General features: G+C 57.5%; 2 protein-coding genes across 3 annotated transcripts; both read right to left on the bottom strand.

Annotated features, from left to right (window-relative positions):
* Positions 1 to 699: 699 nt before the first annotated feature.
* On the bottom strand, positions 700 to 8,475 carry FGFR4 (fibroblast growth factor receptor 4). 2 transcript variants are annotated; one of them, XM_039701768.1, is made up of 18 exons: positions 7,099 to 8,475; positions 6,645 to 6,748; positions 5,437 to 5,706; positions 5,242 to 5,331; positions 4,962 to 5,128; positions 4,753 to 4,876; positions 4,284 to 4,474; positions 4,033 to 4,171; positions 3,757 to 3,950; positions 3,372 to 3,517; positions 3,107 to 3,228; positions 2,897 to 3,007; positions 2,569 to 2,759; positions 2,052 to 2,174; positions 1,907 to 1,977; positions 1,522 to 1,659; positions 1,349 to 1,454; positions 700 to 1,262 (listed from the first exon to the last, which is right to left on the bottom strand). In XM_039701768.1, exons 2-18 carry the CDS (start codon positions 6,715 to 6,717, stop codon positions 1,116 to 1,118), a joined length of 2,403 nt encoding a protein of 800 aa, XP_039557702.1. In that variant the 5' UTR covers positions 6,718 to 6,748; positions 7,099 to 8,475; the 3' UTR covers positions 700 to 1,115. The 2 variants fall into 2 exon arrangements, with proteins under 2 accessions (XP_039557702.1, XP_039557701.1); XM_039701767.1 differs by having other exon boundaries at positions 6,645 to 8,475.
* Positions 8,476 to 10,706: 2,231 nt separating this feature from the next.
* ZNF346 (zinc finger protein 346) lies at positions 10,707 to 19,176 on the bottom strand. Its single transcript, XM_039701778.1, has 7 exons — positions 19,058 to 19,176; positions 18,802 to 18,905; positions 18,621 to 18,716; positions 17,287 to 17,437; positions 15,481 to 15,720; positions 12,877 to 12,970; positions 10,707 to 11,625 (listed from the first exon to the last, which is right to left on the bottom strand). Exons 1-7 carry the CDS (start codon positions 19,116 to 19,118, stop codon positions 11,520 to 11,522), a joined length of 852 nt encoding a protein of 283 aa, XP_039557712.1. The 5' UTR covers positions 19,119 to 19,176; the 3' UTR covers positions 10,707 to 11,519.
* Between the last annotated feature and the right edge of the window lie 66 nt (positions 19,177 to 19,242).

The following is a 19,242-nucleotide window of genomic DNA, read 5'->3' as shown; positions in this document are numbered from 1 at the left end:
AGCGCCAGCTTCCATGCTGGAAGAGGCAGCTTCCAGGCGGGGGGCTGTGAGTGCAGCTGGGAGCTGAAGGAGGAAACCAGATCCTGGGACTAACGGCCGGCAAAGCCTGGCCCTAGATGAAACCCTAGACCCAGGGAGCAGGCTGGCAGGAGGGGCTGAGACAGCTGCAGCCCTCCTTGCCCATGCTGCCGTCATTGCTGGGCACACAGGGCAAGGGGGGGCAAAGCAGGCATCAGAGAGCAGGGGCTGGAGACCCCCAACTTGTGCTCCCACGGGCTTTGGGGAGACAGAGCCCATAACTCACTTTTATCTGGAGTGCTGGGCCGGCCGGGGCAGGAGGGTGCGGGGGGTCCCCGGTGCGTGGGGCTGGGCCCCAGAGCACTTTCCCAGCCTGGGAGCCCATGGCAGTTGGGGGATCAGTTTCAGGGCAGTGCTGGTAGCGGAGTTCACGGTGGCTTAGTGCAGCAGTGGCTAATGGGGAACAGATGCAAGGGTGCTTTGTGCTGGAGCAGGCCTGGAGGCACAGGAGTGGGGACATCACTTCCTGCACCTGTGGCACTGTCTCTGTGTCCCCCAGGAGTGATTGCAGGCCCTGAACTGGCTGGGGCAAGGAGGCAGCGAGGAGGCAAACCCTGACCTGCCCTCCAAGCTTAGGTGAGCTATTTGTGCTCCAGGAGCAGCCCAGAAACTGCACCGGGGTGTATTCCAAAAAAATAATTTATCAGGTTGAAATTTCATGTACATAAATATTCATCTCTGTGGCTATGTACAGATGCAGCAGGAGCCTGGCAGTGGTGGGGCTCCTGCCCAGAGACACTTCCACTGAAGCGCTGGCCATAGCCCATCTCCCTGGGCAATGCCATGGGCATCCCAGGCAGTGCCCACATGGAGAGGCTCTAGCTCCTGCTGCCCCACAATACCAGGCAGATCTCAGCCAGGGCTGATGGCTCAGTGCCCAAAAGGAACCCAGGGAGAGGGACACCCTGCCCTGGTGCTGTGGCTCAGGGCCCTGCCCACCCACTGCTCAGCCCAGACAAAGCAGGGACCTTTGGGAACTTGGACCCCCTCCCTGCAAGGGCAGAGGTGGCTTCAGCATCACCCTTCCCTGCCCTCCCTTAAGTCCTCACGCTGGGGTAGGAGAAGAGGTGAGGAGCCAGCGGCAGTGGGTCGTGGGTGAAGACGGAGTCATCAGAGGAGCAGGAGCTGGCAGTGTCCTCGCAGGAGGGCGAGTACTGCTCGAAGGGCATGGAGAGGTCCAGGTACTGCAAGGAGGGATGGTGCCATGACCACTAGTACTGTCCATGCCCACACTGTCCACCCCTCACCCACCAGACTCCCCTCCTCTCACCTCCTCTGAAACAGCTGCCAGGATCTTGTCCAGCCCCTCCACGAGCTGCTTGAAGGTGGGGCGCTGTGAGGGCACAGCATGCCAGCACTCCCTCATCAGCATGTACCTGGGAACGAGGGAGGGTTAGCAGGGTCTCACCGTGCCCCCTGCCCACCCACCTGGCTGGTACTCACAGCTCGTGGGTGCAGTTGGATGGCCGGTCCATGCGGTGCCCCTCCTTCAGCAGCTTGAACAGCTCCTCCACAGGGATGCCAGGGTATGGGGAGCCCCCCAGCGTGAAGATCTCCCACATCAGGATCCCAAAGGACCACCTAGGATCACACATAGCAAAGGGAGGTCAAATACATCCTAGGGCTCTCCCCCAGCCTGGCCCACTGCACCCTGCAGTGCTGTGGGAGCAGGGATGGGAGAGGGCGGATCACCCCTGGGGAATGTGCCCTGCTGTCCCCCATTCTGCTGTGGGGGCATGGACAGGCATAACCCCACAGTGCTGCCTTGTCCCACACCAACAGCATCCTCAACCCACACCCACAGAGCCTCGTTCCCCTCAGGACTCACACATCGCTCTGGTGGGTGTAGACACGGTCAAACAGGGCTTCAGGGGCCATCCACTTCACTGGCAGGCGACCCTAGGAGAGCAACCCCTTGCTCAGCTCAGCCCTGACTGGGGTCCCCGTGCCCCTGTCCCAGGAGCCCCACTCACGTTGCTGGTTTTCTTGTAGTAGTCGATGTCGTGAACGTCCCTGGCCAGGCCGAAGTCAGCGATTTTCATCACGCTCTCGGCTGTCACCAGCACGTTGCGGGCAGCCAGGTCCCGGTGGATGCACTGCCAGGGGGAGCATCACCCACAGGGGTCTGAGATGGTGACTCCAGCTCCACATGTCCCCTTCAAACACTGAAATCACTGTTTCCCTCCCACACACCCCCAGCACCTCTGCAGTGGTGGGGCCATCCCGTCACTGGGCTGGTTGCAGTGACAGGCACAGTGAGGGGGCCACATACACTTCCCCAGGAGGTGGGTCAGGCTTTGAGTCCCATATTTTTGGGGAGGTACTGCCTTGAGCTTTGCTGGATGGGGCTAGCAGGTTCTGAACAGCCTATGGGAATTGGCTGGGATCCCTTTCCACAGGGACAGTGAGTTCACCAGGGATTCACAGCTCCTCTGTCACCACCATGCCCTCCCCAGCTGCACCCAGCACATGTAGTCCATGCAGCCATACCCGTTTGGACTCCAGGTACTCCATGCCACGGGCCACTTGGTAGACGCAGGAGACCAGATCCTTGAAAGAGAGCTGCTCCTCAGGCATTGCCATGACATCAAAAGCGTAGTCAGGTGTCGGGGGGCGGCGGGCACGGAGGTACTCGCGCAGGTTGCCCTTTGCAGCAAACTCCACAATCACGTACAGTGGTCCTGGGAAGGGTGGCCATGTGCTCAGCCCCTGCCCTGCCTTGTCCCTTCCCAGTTAGCCACTGACCCCAGTGGTCTGCATCCCTGGTCCTGCTCCATGCCCATGCTCTGCCCAAACCCTGCCTGCACAGCCCCCTCACCATCCTGTGTGCAGACTCCCAGGAGGTTGATTATGTTCTTGTGTTTGTCCATGAGCTTCATCATCTCCATCTCGGATATGAGGTCAGCCAGGTCCTTGTCGGTGGCATTGTCTAGGGAAGGAAGGCTGTGTCACCATGCCAGCTGGGTGGCACCCCTGCCCAGTGCTGATGCCACCTCTGTTCCTGGCACACTGGCACAGGAGCCGTTACCTTTCAGCATTTTGACAGCCACGGTGACAGCTCTGTCTGGCCGGTCTCTGTCTATGCCGTAAGCCTCTGCCCGCACCACCTGGCCAAAGCAGCCTTCCCCCAGGGGCTTCCCCAGCACCAGCCTGGCAGGGACAAGCAGAACCATGAGAGATCACAGGGATGGCCTTATGGTGGCCAGAGGCCTCCCCATCCACCACCTGCATGCTGCTGTCCCTGGGGCAGCTGGGGAGAGCAGCCCCTGTCCCTGCCCTGCATGGAACCGTACTTGTCCCGGGGGAACTCCCACTTGGCGTCAAGGGGCAGGTCCAGCTCCATGACACCAGCCAGCATTGGGGCACAGCTGGAGGAGAGACGGGTGACCCGCATCAGGGATGTGCTGGACTTCCCGGAGGAGCTGGAATCCAGGGAGAACTGTGGAGAGAGACACAGCTCCTCAGCCATGCATCCCATGCTCCTGAGCCCAACAAAGATGCAACACAAAAGCAGAGATCTCACTTGGAGCAATGGGGTGAGGGGGCTGCAGGGGGAAGTGGGAAGGGCAGCCCAAAGGCTGGCAGCAGGGTAAGGTGTGATGGGCACAAGTGGCACTCCTGAAGCCCACTGGTCACCAAGGTCCACCCGCATTACTAGGACTCAAGTCTGGTACCCACCTGTCGGATGAGTGGGAATTTGGAGAGTTTGTGGACTGCCATAGGCTCCAGGTGCTGCTTGCTCGACTGAGTCTGCATCCGGCACAGCACCACGATAATAATGGCCATGGCCACGGCCAGTGAGCCCGAGGTGTAGATGATGATGTCTGTGTACTTGGTCTCTGGGGCCTCAGCTTCCCGCACCAGCTCCTCTTCTGCAGGGAGTGAATGAGCTGGCCTGAGGCATAGCCTCTGCGTGCTGGGGATCCCAGACCCACAGCAGGACCCCACCCCTACCTGGCAGGACGGTGAGCCAGGCAGACTGGTAGGAGAGGCCGATAGAGTTCCCTGCCAGGCAGGTGTACTCGCCAGCATCCTCCATGGACACATTGCGCAGGTACAGCACCTCCACCTCAGAGCTGTTGATATCTGCAGTCTATCAGAGAGGGATGGATGGTCAGTGTCACTCTTCTTCAGGGAGCTCTGTGCACCCCTGTCACCACTTTAGCGTGGCTGTCTGGGACCTGAGTGCTGCCAGCCCTTGTTACCTTGAGCACTTGCACATAGGGAACCCCGTCGGGGCCGTAGTTGCTGCCATTCACTTCAATGTGCTTCAGCCACTGGATGTGGGGCTGGGCATCACTGTAGACCTTGCAGAAGAACTCCACATCGCTGCCCACCAGGGCTGTGGTGTTGGCGGGCAGCCCAGCCTGCAAGATGGGCCTGTGCGGGGACCTCTCTGCGCACAGGGAGCAGAGCAGTGTCACTGACATGGTGGCCCAGAGCACAGGCTCCTTTCTCCCTCCTTCACCCACCATGGAGCCACAGAGAGCCCTTCCCCAGCACTAAAACAGACCAGTGCAACCCAAGTCTGGTCTCCATCCCATGTCCCTGGGTTGTGAGGGACATGTGAGCTGCATCAGTGGATAGGCCACAAACAGAGGCTCCTGCACCCCCTTCCCTGACCCCAGCAGGCCTGGGGAAGCCCAGATCAGCACCATGCTGAGGAACCCTCACCCAGCACGTCCAGGAGGTAGCTGTAGCGGATGCTGCCAAACCTGTTTTCCACCAGGCAAGTGTAGTTGCCGCGGTCAGAGGGCACCACACTCTCCATCACCAGGCTCCAGTGCTGGTGCCGGAGCTGCAGAGAGGGAGGTAAGGCAGTGAGTGAGCTGGGGAAGATGGATGCTGGGAGGGAAGCTGTGCTGGGAGGAGCTGGCCCGTACCCGGATGCCCCCGATGCGGTGCTCCCCTCGGAACTCGCGCCCGTTCTTGAACCAGCGGATGCTGGGGCTGGGGCTGCCTGAGGCCGGGCAGCGGAACTTCACCGTGTTCCCCGCAGGGACTGCATACAGCTTCTTGTCCATCCGGTGTGGGTGAGTCCAGTAAGGAGCTGGGGACATGCAGGATGTTCAGTGGGAGGGGGCCTGTGCAGGGAGCAGGAGGCAGCAATGCCCCATGCCCCTGGTTCTGCCCTCTCCTGTAGTGCCCCGGTGTGGCACTGACCTCTGTGCACATAGACTGACTCCTCATTTCGGTCTCTGTGGGGACTGTCCCCATCACTATCTTCATCATCATCACCTGACGCCAGGGAGTCTGCAAAGGGAAATGGGTTGAGAGGGACATCCCTGCCTGCAGGGCTGGGCGGGCAGTGGCTGCATTGCTGCCCTGGGGGTAGCTGGGTGCTGCCGGAGCTCCTACCGACGACAGAGATGGTGAAGTTGCGCAGGACCTCTCCAGTTCCCCGTGCCCGGCACACGTAGAGCCCCGAGTCCTCGTAGGAGACCTCTGAGATCTCCAGCAGGCTCTGACGGAGATGGATGCGACCCCCCGAGATGAGTGGCCGAGACTCCTTGTACCAGACCACACTGGCACCACTCTGGTTGGCGTCACAGTACAGCTTCAATGTGTTGCCTGGGTCCAGTAGGAGATGTTCGTCTTCTGACTCCAGCAAGGGTCTCTCAAATAGCTCTGGAGAGATGTGGTGAGCACCCACCCCAGTGCTCACCCCTCCCTGACAGCAGGTCCCCTCCATATGCCCATCCTAGTGTGGAGAGCATGTGGTGTGACAGCCCAGAGCCTGGCTCTGCCGCCTCAGAAGCGGGTAAGGGCTGGACTCTGCCCTGCAGCACGGGGACATTGTTTCCCAATGGCATGTCCCCGTCCAAGGCCACACATGCCACTATCCTTCCACCACTCCCAGTGGCGCAGGGTGCTCCAGCTTGTTCTGCCTTACTGAGAGAGGGCATCAAACCCCTCCAGACACCCATCATCAGACCTCTACACTCCCCAAGCACAGCTGGGACACCTACAGCCTGGCTGTCTCTGGCAGTGCCCGGGCTGGCAGTGGAGCCCAGCTTGCTGATGGCCAGCAGCAGCACGTGCACATGGAGGGCAGAAACAACCTGGCTGCCAGCACAGCAATACCACGGCAGCCCCACTGCCCACGTGCAGGAGCCTGGAGCACACGAGTGTGTCTCCAGCCCAGTGCACGGCCAGCACAGGAGGGATGTGGGGCAGCTGGTCTGGTCCCCGGGGACACGTCCTTCTCCCGCACCCACCACTGCGAGACACAGAGTGCCCGCATTTCGCCAGGAGTCACACACAACAACCACAGCCCACAGCGGTCTCGCAACCCCTCTCTGCCACGCGTGTCCAGCGAGCTAGCCAAGCCCCGCAGCACAGGGACAGCCTGGCTGGAGCCACCCTGACCCCTTCAGCGATGGGAACGCTGTGGAAATCCCTGTGCCGTGTCCCCAGCTCCGGCCAGCCCTGCCCTGCAGCAGAGCGGTGGGGCTGCGTGTCCAGGGCAAGCACCCGCATCCCAGCCCAGCTGGGATGGAGAAAGTATTCAGCAAGCACGAACCAACTCCCGCCGCCCCCCGGTCCGCTTCGCCCCGCAGCCGTACCTGGCTCCATCGCCCTGCCCCGGGCAGCCGCCGCCAGCAGCAGCCCCGCCACGACCTGCAAGAGGGGCCGCATCTTCCAGGCCCCCCCAGGCGGGGGTCGCACCCTGCGGGACAGGCAGGGTCGGGTGAGCGATCCGGGCGGGCAGTCCCCTCCTCTCCCGAGGCACCGGGGAGAAGCAGTGAGAGGTCCCCAAGTCACCGCGAGGGTGGGTGGGCATGGACGGGAGGCAGAGCACGGGGGTCCCTGGGCAGGAATGGGAGGAGGCACGGAATGGGAAACACCCCGTTTGGGTGCCGGGAATCCGACCTCTCTAGCCAGCGGCAGCCCGGTCAGGGCGCTAGGGGAGGTTAACCAGGGGCGGGGGACCGCGGGGGATCCCAGGGAGGGGGAGAGTGTCCCGGGACGGGGGGCCCGAATGGTGCGGGGGGCGAGGGTCGCGGTCGGCGCTGTTACCGGCGGTGACGGGCTCCTGCGGCGGAGCCGCCTGCGCTGCGGGCCGGGGCAAAGTCCGGGGACAGCGGGCTCAGCGCCGCCGAGCCCCACACCGTGGCCCCATGGCGGCAGGGCCGGGGACGGCTCCGGCTGCGGGCTCGGGACGGCTCCGGCTGCGGGCAGGGCTGGGGCTCGCTCCGGGCTGGCTCCGGCCCCGCTCTGCCGCCGCCTCGGGGGCGCGGGCACTTTGTAGGGACGCGCTCGGGTTACAGCGGCCCCGCCCGGAGCGCTGGGGAGGCGGGAGGGGGGAACGGGGACCGGCCCCGCTTCTCCGGCATCTCTGCAAACCGACCTGCCGCCGAGCTGCACGGGGGAAGTGGGGGGGGGAGCACCGGCCTTTCCCCCCCAGCAGCGAGAGGCGGCCCCCGGCCCCTCCATCCCGGCTCCGCCGGTGCAGCCTCCCCTCGCGGGTGAGGAGCGCAGGGGGCTGCAAAACACCCGGGGCTGCTCTCCTGTGCTGTCCTCCAGGCAGACCCCACGCGTGGGGAGCAGCAGATAGGACAGGGGGCAAGGCCACCCCCGTTTCCCTCCGATAGCTGGGAGTGGGAGCACTCCAGCCCCAAGCAGGTCGTGGCCCAGGCTGGGCGCTGAGCGTTGCTGGGTGCCCAGCAGCCCACACGCTAATTGTGCCATAATTAGTTCGTAGCTTATCGCTGTCAGTGCCATAAAGTGGCTGTGACCCTCATTAGGAGCCCATAACGGAGTGCCATAAAACGTGGCTAAGGTGCGAGCCAGCGTTGGAGTGGCCTAATCCAGCCCATAAACACTCCGCCCTCACCTTCCCTATGCTGTTGCCTGCACTGGGGCAGGCAGACCCCACCATGCCCGGGCCTTGCTGCTCGTTGGCCCATGCAAGACCCCTGGGCACTGGGGGAAGCCTGTCCTCAGACACTCTGAGTTGGTGTGATCCCAAGGAACAATGTCCCCTGCGCATCCTGCTGCCATCAAGAGGGGTCAGTGTCCCTCAGTACATGGCCAGGATCTGGCCCTAGAGCTTCTCTCCTTTCCTGTATCCCCATCTGCTTTGCCAGCTGCTTTCCAGCAAGCTCTTTCAGGGCTGTGCTGAGCCCCACACACAGTCTTGCCCATGCCTGGTATGGATCTTCAGGCCCTATGAGTGGGGTACACTGTCACTGTCACCCCTCATTTCATAGGGCCACACCGTGAGTCCTGAGCACAGCCTTGTCCATGCTGCTCCACTGTGCCAAACCATCCAGCATGACATGGTTTCACTGAGGTCTGGTAGGTGCTACAGTCTCCCATAGCACCATCCACCCTGTGCTGCTCCCCGTCTGGAGTACTGGTATCCCCTTGGGGTGCAGAGGTGCACAGAGCAGTCCCGGGGGCCAGCAGCCCCCAGCAGCTGTTCATTCCTGCTGACGCGTGAAGCGGACGAGAACATCAATTTCACGGAGCAGCGGCCGCCCCTGCAGAGTTCACAGCGTGCCGGAAGCACAGAAAAATGTTGGGTTCAGCTCAATTCGAACCAAAACCAAATTAAAACCAGAAAGAAAGGGACGTTCCCAGTACTGGGAACACCAGGGAGAGCTGGAACTCCAGGGAGCCTGTGGGAGCCGCAGCCTGGGATGAACATGGAAAGATTCCCTGTATCCCAGGGTTCCCCAGTGCTAAGTGGAAGAAGGGCAAGCAGACCAGTGTGGGCACGTTGCCCAGCATCACACTAAACATCCCCATTGCGCCAGGACAATGCCAGCACAGGCCAGGGCTTGGTGGGGCTCTGCTGTAGGCGGCTGGGAACTGGTCACCTCCCTGCTGTGGGGCAGTGCTGGGCTGGGGCTGGGCTGCTGGGGCTGGGCTGCCTGGCTTGATTTATAACAGCAACTGATGGCAAACAAAAAGCCCTTCACAGCAGCCCAACCCCGCCGCCTGCCACCCGCTGCCGGCAGCACCACAGCGGCCTCTGCCACAGCAGCAGCTCAACAAGGGGTGATTGTGCCAGCACAGCACTCGGTGCTGTGAGTGCTCCCTGCCCCAGCACCCTCCTCTGGTGCCCCCGTCTCCCCCAGCTCATGGGCTGCCCCCATCACTGTGGCACAAGCGATGTGTGAGCAGTGGTTACTTAGCTCAGACACAGCGGGGTGCCCAGAGATTTCAGCGTGTTCTCAGAACTCCACAGATGGTGCAGAGGGATCCCTCTTGCCCCATGTCCCACTGGGAGCGACGACCCCCTGGCCAGACCCTTGGCCTTGCTCACGTGTGCGGGGCCCCGCGGCAGTGAGCACGCACAAGGGGCCGGGCGCCGGCATGCTGGGGCTCCATTCTCCCGCCCCTGCCCCTTCCCCCAGGCAGTAAATCATCCCCACTCTCCTCATGAAAGGCCCATGTATGTGCTGCCGGTGCAGGGAGCCTGCCTGGTGCCAACAATATTGCTCTTGGAAGGCAGCCGGAGCTGCGGGAACACAGCCGCCCCTTGTGCCTGGCCCCAGCACTTGCCGCCACTCCCGCTGTGGTGGCACCTGCGGCCAGCCAGAGCCCGCGCAGCACGGTGGCTCCTGTGGGGGCCGGAGCCTGGGGGGCTCTTTCCTCCTGGAAGTTTCTCTTGGCCTCCCCTGAACGGCTCTTGTTTGGGGCACAGAAGCCCCAGCTCACTGTACTGTGTATGTGCATAGGATCTGAGGCTGAGCAGGCTCATTCCATGTGCTGGGGTGATGTGAACCTTCTGGCACTGAGGGAGTGGGTCAGCCCTGGAGCAATGGGTGAGCCCCAGCACAAGGGCTTCCAGCTCCATCCAGTCCCACTGGCTTCAACATGGTAGCTTCCAGCCCCAGCCACAACCTGCTGCCCTCGTATCAGTGGGGACTCGTTGAGGAAGGCAGGGGGGAAGCTGGAGGGGCAGGCAGCTGCCCCCAGACTGGGCAGGGTGCTCTGCAGGGGCTGGGTCCTGCCCTGGAGGCAAGCAGCCAGGTTTGGGGCAGTACGTCCCACCAGGCCCTGGTCTTGCCTGCCCATCCTTATCTCCGGCTGGGAGGGACTGATGGAGCAACCCAGCTCGGTTAAGGTTTAACCAGGCAGAACTTGGCAAACATAAACCTGCTGCTCCCTCTGGGGAGCCAAGAATGTGGGGCCCAATGCAGGGGCTGCAGGACAGGGACACCAGGAGCCCAGGCTTTGTCTAGCCTCCAGCATGGCATAGGAGCATCCATAGATCTGGGCAGTGAAGGCCCAGCAGGGAAAATACAAGTTGAGGGTGATACAGCAGGAGGGTGGGCAGTGTCATGCCTTATCCTGCTGCAGCCCTGCCACCTCTTCCTGCCCTGGCTGTGTGGGGGAGTGCTGCGGCTGCAGCTGGCACAGGGAATGAGGTGCATGGGGCCAGAAAGTGTCCTGCTCCCCATGGGGACATAGCACACACCATGTGCTGGGTTGGGCACCACAGTGCTGATCTATGGGCCAAGAGAGCAGGAGCTTTGCTCACCAGCCCTGTCCCCTGCACAACACTGGGGGTTCAGCCCAGTAAAGCAGCAGCCATGGCAAGGAACTGCAAGACAAGAACGGGGCCACCCCAATCTTCCCATCTCCTAATTGTAAGCAGGCACCCGGTCCTGATGCCACATCTGCACTTGATTTACTCAATGGAGCCTGCGGGGCCACGAGGGATGGCAGTGGCTGGGGCTGTGGCCAGGACTGAGCTTCTCCTGGCTGAGGCAGGGACCCTGGGAGTGCTTTTGGAGGAGCAACTGGCTCCACAGAGCTGGCTGTGGCCTGGGCAGGGGACTGTGGTGCTGCTGTGGAGGATGTGGCTGGTGGGTGGTTCTGTGCTCTGTCCTGTGCCTGCCAGCCCAGAAGGCAATGGAGTTCAGACTGGCGAGGCAGCCAGAGCCCTGGCCCAGGGCAGGGAGGAGCAGAGCTGGGCCAACAGCACCAACTCCAGGGCACACCTTGGGAGAAGGGCCATGCTCCATCCTCAGCCTCCCGGCCATGTGGGTGGCTCTGGTCCCACAGGTGGGCTCCAGTCCCCTCCTGTCATGCCTGGGGGTGCCCATGGGTGCTGGTGTCCCTCTGAGAGCAGACCAGCAGCAGGATGGGCAGCCCCCCACAGGGGACAGGGAGAAGGTGGCACTACCAGCTTGCTGCCAAACCCTCCTTACACCAGATAGACACTTCCTCTCACACCGCACCCACCTTCACAGGAAGCAATTACACAATGAAAACTACTCTAAGGGAGTGAAGTATTTGCTGTCTAGCAAGTCTCTTCCAGCTGGATCCTTTTCCTGACAGATTCAGTCCCCGTTCTGCTCAACGGGTGTATACAGGAGGGTAGGGCTTTGCTTATCCAGAGGGATAATGAAACCATTGTGGGCTGGCAAAGGATGTGCGTTCTGGGGCCACCAACAACTCCAAGAATAGTGCTGCAACTTGCTCTAGAGGTCTTGGCTGAAGTAACTGTAGCCTCCTGGGCCAGTTGACTCTTCCCGGACATACTGTTGTGGCGGGAACGGTCCCACAACCGGCACTGCTCCTGGCATCCTGCACATTGAAGGGAGCAAGGAAAGAAAAAAAGGAGACAATGTCACAAATGCTCTGAAATGTGCCAGCTGCAATCACTGCTCAGCAGGCAAGGCTGTCAGCAGAGCAACAGCCCACTGCAGCCAAGGCAACAACTTGCCAGAAAATCTTCCAAGTGAATCCTTGCTCTCTGTGCCTGTGTGTAAACAGACACCTTTAGCATGGCAGAATTAGCTGCGGCAGAGCTCAAGGACTGCTAAAGAGCTCCCATTACAAAGCAAGCATCCTGCCTCTCTACAGGCTGCAGAAGCTGGAACAGGACTGCACAGCTGAATCCAGAGCAGCATTCTGAAAGGGAGCTGTGTGGCTGCAACAGCTCCGACAGCAGCAGTGTCCTTAAAGAGAACATTAATGTGTGTGTGCTGGGAACACCCTCAATGTTACCTCTCTAGAATGGATACTTCCTAGTCACTGATCTACTTGTGCTGTTCAAGAGCTGCAACTTCCCTGGGATGAAAGATGTCTTCCCATCAAGTACTCCCCAGAGCTGAGGGACCAAGAGGCTGTTATTCCATAGACAGGCAACAAGAGATTCCAGTTTGGAAGTTGGCTAGGAGCCTGCCCTCCCTTCAGGTAGGATTTCCTAATACCTCTCCCTTCTAAGAAGCTTTCTAACCAACCCAGGCTCATTACTGTGCCTCTTTTAGTGAAGGCTCTTAAATTAAAGATTGGCAGTCTCCAGAACAAGTATTTTTGGTATTAATCATCTGGCAGCATAATTTTTTTCAATTAATAATATATGCAGGGGATGCCATTATTTAACTTGCCAGCTGTAAGAGTGAGTTCAGGAATACAGTCCAGGTTTCTGCAGCGTGCTGACTATGTGCCAAATTTTAAAACAAGCAATCCCAACGGAGATTAGAATTGCAAGCAGATCTCCACTGGGCCAGTCCTTAATTAAATTAAAATCTCAGTTGTTAAGAGAAACTGTGTTTAATAGGTGTCAGGTTCACTGCAAAGGTCTGTGCTGAGCTGAACTGTTAGAAACAAAAAGCAACCGGAGGCACTTCCACCTCGGCAGCACGACTGGGCTGTCTGCAGAGGGAGCTCCTGGAGCAGCGTCAGGACACCCAGAGAGAGCCTGCACAGACCCTGCTGTTCTGTTTGGAAGTCAGCTGGAAACACGTGCTCAAAACTGCATTTTAGGTTATATTTAGGCCATCGATTTGAACAGCGAGGCTGGAAACACACTTAGACAAGAACATTACTTACTGATTCTTGTGTTTGAAGCCACTGATGTGAGCTTGGTACTGCTCTATGGAGTTCAGCACTATGTTACATGTGCTGCAGGGGTAGCCCTTCCCAGCTGAAACAGACAGCAATGTTAGCACACACAGCTAGCCAATCCCAGTGCCTGAGTTAGAAACAAGCAAGATACTCAATCACCTGTTTTATTAAACAATCCTAAACAAAGACAAATAACAGTCAACAATCTGACCAGGCAGGGAGACCACAGAACCCCGCTACCCCACCACGTACCAGCCAGTCATTGCAAGGGAATCACTGAGCCAAAAAAGCTTTCATGATCAGAACATGGTTTGTTCATCACTAAAAAACACACACATGTTGTCTACAAACAGTTCACAGTATCAGGCATATTAAACTTTCAGATTTGAACCCCAAACCCCAAAGGCTATACTGTCTTTGCAACTCCATTTCTCTCCCATATTCCCACTTCTGCTCATCTGGACAACTCAAAACAGAAAATAAGAGATGCTGAATTTGTAAGCTTATAACATTTCAATAAAAAAGGCAGCCAGAGGAGATTACACCCACTGTCCAGCTCCACAATGCAGCATTTTGCTAAGCCTTGCTGAGATGCCAACTGAGGATATTAAGCTCTGTCCTCAAGCAGTTTGGTTACAGTCAGTGGATCAGTTAACTGCCAGGAAAAAAAAAAGTTTCCAACAATAGTGGTACTCGACAGGATCATTGGTTTTGTGTAACATGACAACTCCAGCTGGACTGAAAGCTCAGGAGGTCACAGATACCAAACAGGCAAGTACAGCAGCACAGGAGTCTCTAACAGGGAAAAATTCTGGCAGTTGTCCTCAAGACATTAAATGTTCCTGAATTTTGGGTCACTGGGGAGGGGTTTGGTTGTGACTCTCAAAAGGAAAACTTCCTTAAGCTGAAAGAGGGGATGGACCCCCGTGTGCAGAGCAGTAAATCAAACCAGGGAAGCTCAGTTCTGGATGCAGCAGACACTTTGCCACGTGGCTGCTGCACCTCAGATATTTCAGAATCCAATGGGACACTCGGCTCTCAAAATGGAGCTGGATCTGGGCAGTAAAGGCCAGAGGAGCTGATACAGCCTTCAGGTCTGCTTCCCTGCACCATCAGTGTCGAGGTTTCTCTCTTGCAAACCCATCCAACAGGCACATGCACAAAGTTGTCCAAACTCAACCCCAAGCCACTTGTCTCCAAAGAACTTTAAGTGGGCAACCACCTCAGTGTTGCATTTGCAAAGAACACATCTTTATCTGCTGCAAGTCAGGTCCCAGCAGAGAGTTTAGGGACAACTGTGGCTGTTGGCACACAGACACAGGCAAAGAGAGCAGGACAAAACATCCCTGACTGCAGCCCATCTCATCTGAGAAGCCCCTGGTTATAGCCCAGGCTCTGAAACCTTTCCTGAAGAGCTGAAGTGCCCTGGAGATGAGACTGTACACATTCCCTTTCTGCTGGCACTTCTTGGGACACATCAATCACACAGGCAAGGGCACTGCCCACCTACCCAGGCAGTGGCACTGCCCACCTACCCAGCTCGCCTGGGCTGGGGCTCCTGCCCCTGCCAGCGCCTGAGTCACACTCAAGTGGAACCATTCATCAGACCCCACTAATTAGGTGCAGAGCAGATGGGTAACGTGAGATACTGAGCACCTTTTCCATCTCCCACACGGCCACGCAATGTGGGAGAGAACATTACTTGGCTAATTGAGCCTCATTTGTCATGAGTGCTACCGGTATCTAAAGGTGGCCTGCAAAGAATTAGAATAATTAATCTTCTGCTTGTGTGGGTTTTTACGACAGAGAAAGAAGCCCTTGATGAAGATTTTAAGATGATCTGTCTGCTTATTATTTACCTCAAGTATCCAGCAGGTACTAAGACTTCCTGGCCAAACAGAAGCTGCTGGGAGGAACAAAGGAGTTTTCTGTGAGCGCCTAATGCTTTCACTGGACTCAGAGGGCTTTCATCACGTACAAGTGCTCATAAGCAGCAGATCATAAACCAAAAGAGTTTTAACTGTCTGCCTAAAGTTCCTCCTTAATAGCTCTGGGGTTTTTTTTCCACATTCCTGCTTGCTCCAGAGAGAGCTGCATTAGTTCATCAGATGGAAGTGCCCACACAGAGGCAGAAAGGCATTCAGGGAGAAATCTTTCTGGCTTTCATGTGCTTTGAAGCAGCAGGTGCAGTTAAACCTATTCCTTCCATCTCTGGCTAGTCCCCTCAAAGCCGACTTTTAAGCATCAAATGCCACTTTTATCTTTCCATTTTGGATGCAATCACCTAACTAGAAACAGTACTGGCCAAAATCCCTGGATTATCTGCACAGAGAATAAAAAGGACACGTCCCCGATTAAACACCACCGCATAACACAACCCGAAGCCTGTCACGAGCAGCTACAGTCTGAAACATCTGCTGCTGGGGGTTACAACATCAACCAAATCAATCTTAGGGTGTATAATCAAGTTCCTCATCACAAGCAATACTCCCCTGCTCCCTCCACACAGACTCTCTTGTGTCAGACACATTCTGCTTCTCTCCCACCCTGCTCTTCAGCTGGTTATCAGCCTCCCTGTTGAGAACTCACCCATGAAGGATGATGCTGGTGCATCAGGGGTTCGCCCGTAGTGTGCCATCAGCTTGTGTTTGGTCTCCTGCTTTCTGTGCTTCTTGCCTACATAGTGCTGTTTTGCCATAAGGGGGTTGTTGAAAGTGGCATGGCAGAGGCTACAGAACTTGTCCGGGTCAGTAATGTCCTTGTTGTCTTCCTTAGAAGATGCAGTAGAGGTGGGGAGGGCAGCAGGGTGTTTCTGTGGGGGCACCGTTTCTGTAGGGTGAATCCAAACTCCTGGTCAGTCACAGAACTCACAGGTAAAAACTAGTTACTTTATTTCCTCCAAACCCACATTAAAACCAGTAACACATTACATCTAAACCCCAAACCTAGCCAATGTAAAATATCTCAATAAATTAATGATTTTGCTACATCCCCCCTTAATGCTGCAGAATTTAAAGACATGTGGTAACATAACTCAGAGTATGCCAGGAAAACTTTCAGGGTTTAAAAAATCCAACAGACTTGCATATTTCTCCTTAACATAAGCATGACTGTATTCAAGAAACACTGGGTATGAATGAGCTTCCACCTGCTGTTATCATCTCCCAGACAGAACATGGGCACAAGCCCTTGCACAGCAAAGGCATTCTGGAAAGGATTCTGGAAGCACCGTGCAGCCACAGGACGTGAGCCTGAATTCATAAGGAGTCTTGCCTGAGACACAGCAGAAATGGGACTAGGTCTGACACAGTGGATCCACACAGGGAAGCAGCTCTTCTGTGTGCTGGAGAAACCTGCACCCTCTCACTCCAGGGTGCCAAACAGCAGAGTGAGTAACCTGCTAGGGATCAGAGAGCTCCTCTCACCAAAGGCACACACCAGACTGCTCAGTGAACATCCACCTCTTCCTGCAGGCTCCTATCATACCCAAAAGCAAGAGCTCCAAAGAACAAGAAGATCCTGGAGGTGGCTCTGCTGTGCACACATTTTAGCAGTCATGAAGACATACTGGGACAGACATCTGCCTGGAAGATCCCAGGAGTCAGGTGCTGGGTGACTCACAAGTCCCCAGCTTGAATTAGCACAAGCTGCCATCCTCAGGTACATTCCATGGCTGTGTTTTCCTTCTGTCCTGACCAGCTGCAGCCCCCCTGGCCCATGGCTACCCCTACCTGCCCTGGACAGAGGGTGTCACCCCACCCACCAGGCCTTTCTGGCTGCTACAAAGGGATGGGACACACAGGCAGCTGCGTGGGGGCAGACAAGGTCAGAACAAGCACAGACTGATGCGTTCCCAGCTGTATTCTCCCACTCCCCCAGCAATCTGCAGCTCCCGAGTCCGTGAACCTCAGAGGCCACACTGTTGTAGCTGAGCAGCCCTGGGGAATTTGCCATATCAGAGTTTCACCAGTCACTTCAGTCTCTAACATTTAATGAGCATCATACCCTGGCATTTCTACATCTTAACATCATACATCTGAACCAGTCACTTCAGTCTCTAACATTTAATGGGTATCATACCCTAGAGCAGGGTATGAGCAGGCATTTCTACATCTTAACATCACACGCCTGGTCCCTGCATACAGGGATGGGTACAATGGCTGCTGCCAGCTGCATTTCCCCAAAACAAAGCAAAAAAAACCCAAACCCCACACAGCCTCTTGCCAATGCCAGCCCAATGAGCAGGCTGGAACAGCCAGGTCTCTGGAGGTGCACTGCTGGCTTACTCTATTTCATGGCAAAGAGCACACACTCTTACAAGAGCTCACACTTGGGGCTCAACAAGCATCTCAAGAGCCCTTTGGGACAACGTGAAGGTGTGGCAGACACTCATACCTTCTGCTTTGGGGGCCTGCTGCTTCATGTTCTTGGCATGAGTCTTGCCCAAGTAGTGAGATGTTGCCACGGCCGGAGAGGAGAAGGTCATGTTGCAGATGGGACAACACTTGTTCCTGTCCTCCCCATTGCTGCCTTCCTGCTTGCTGTCCTGTGCACAGAGAACCACTGAGCTGCTGAGGCTGGGAAGGACCTCTGAAGGACCATGCAGCCTCCTGGTTTTGAGGAGAAACACTATGGTTTGGGGGTCTAAAAACAGATCCTCAAAGACATTTGGGTGTTAAGTCAATGAAGTGTGACTGGGTAGAACTTCCATGATGCAGCATCACCCTCTCCCTCCCTGGAGAGTGCTCTTGCACCAGATTACTGTTTTTAACCTGTTGGCAAACACTCCAGGCAGAGAGGCAGCTCTGGCCTGTCTGGGTTAAGCCTGTGGCTGGACCACACAGCCTTGTCCCCCATGTCCCCTGCAAGGTGTGAACTGAGCAGCACAAACATCACTATCAGCTGGGTCATCTGCAACACAACACCAGCTGAGCAGGGAGCAGCAGGCAGCTCTCAGCCTGGCACCACGTGCAAAGGCATCTGCTGTTATCCCCCAGCTCCCTGCAAATGCCAGAGCTGGGGATCACAGCTGAAGCAATCACAAAAGTAGAATCTGTTCCCCAAGGGAGCCACGGGGCAGACAGATGGCTGGATGGAACATGGGGCCTTTACTGACCCACAGGCTCCAGCATCCAGCTGAGGGAACCTAAATAAGTAAAATACAGAATGCTCTGGGAAGAGAATTCCTGTGGATGGTGAACCCAACGTGCTCTGCATGATATCCAATGATTCTCCTGACAAACTGTTGCTCCTGCTCTTTCTCTGCCATTTCAAACAAGACTATCAAAAAGAGGAACACACATTTGTTTACATGGGCTCAAAGAGGCTGTCTGAGCAGGGAGGGCAGCAGGAACTGGGACGTGGCCTGGTGAAACACCTGCCACTGAGCTTCTCCATTTCCCTCCTTCACTTACAAGGCTGTGCAACTGCCTTTAGCCCTGCAGGTCCCACAGAGCTGTACTGGGCTCTGGTGATCCTGCACTCACAGAACACAAGGATGGATCAGGCTGGAAGGGACCACAGCGGCTCACCTGCTCCAACCTCCCTGCTCAGGCAGGGCCATCTCAGAGCACTTTGCACAGGGTTGTATCCAAACGGTTCTGAAATATCCCCAGTAAGAGGAGCTTCACATTTCTGGAATATCCCCATCAGCCGCAGTTCACAGGACTCACCCTCTACATCTTAAGCCACTGTGGACATTACTTACAGACATTCATCAGGTCTCTCACCTGCTTCACCTCCAGCTTCATCTTCTTCCCGTGGGCAGCCTCCTCCCCGCCGTGGATGGACAGGTACCGTCTCACCTTGTTGGCGTGTTTCTTGCTCTGGGGAAAGCAGAGAAAGCCCCGCTGGGTGCCTGGCCGAGCGCGGGGCTGGGCTGGGGCTCGGCGGGGGCTCCCCCTGCCCTACCTGGTAGTGAGCCAGCCGCTGAGACTCGGAGATGAGCAGGGCGCTGCACACCTTGCACTGCGCCTCGGTGAAGATGTGTCCGTTCTCCCGGATCAGCCGCTCCACTGAGGGGTGAGAGACACAAAACGGGGGCGTCAGCGGCCCGGTGGCACCCCGCGACGTGCGGGCAGATGCCCGTACTTCGCAGGATCCAACCGGGCTAGAGGGCACCCCGTGGGGCCCGACCGCCCGCCCGCTGCCGGTGCCGCCGCCTCACCCGCCTCTTTGCCCACCAGCGGCCCCGCAGCGTCCCCGTTGCTACCGGCCCCGTCCGCCATGGCCGCCGCCGCCGCCTCACGCTGTTCTCGCGAGAAGCCGCCCGCGCGCCCCCTCCGCGCCTAGCAACGGCGGGGTGGTCTCCCGCGAGAGCACCGCACCCTCCAAGGGAGGCGGCGGCGGACA

Source organism: Passer montanus, unplaced genomic scaffold, assembly GCF_014805655.1.
Source record: "Passer montanus isolate IOZ18808 unplaced genomic scaffold, ASM1480565v1 scaffold15, whole genome shotgun sequence".
NCBI classification, from domain to species: Eukaryota; Metazoa; Chordata; class Aves; order Passeriformes; family Passeridae; genus Passer; species Passer montanus.
The sequence above is the reverse complement of the archived record's forward strand: the minus strand, read 5'-3'. Positions and strand labels throughout refer to the sequence as shown.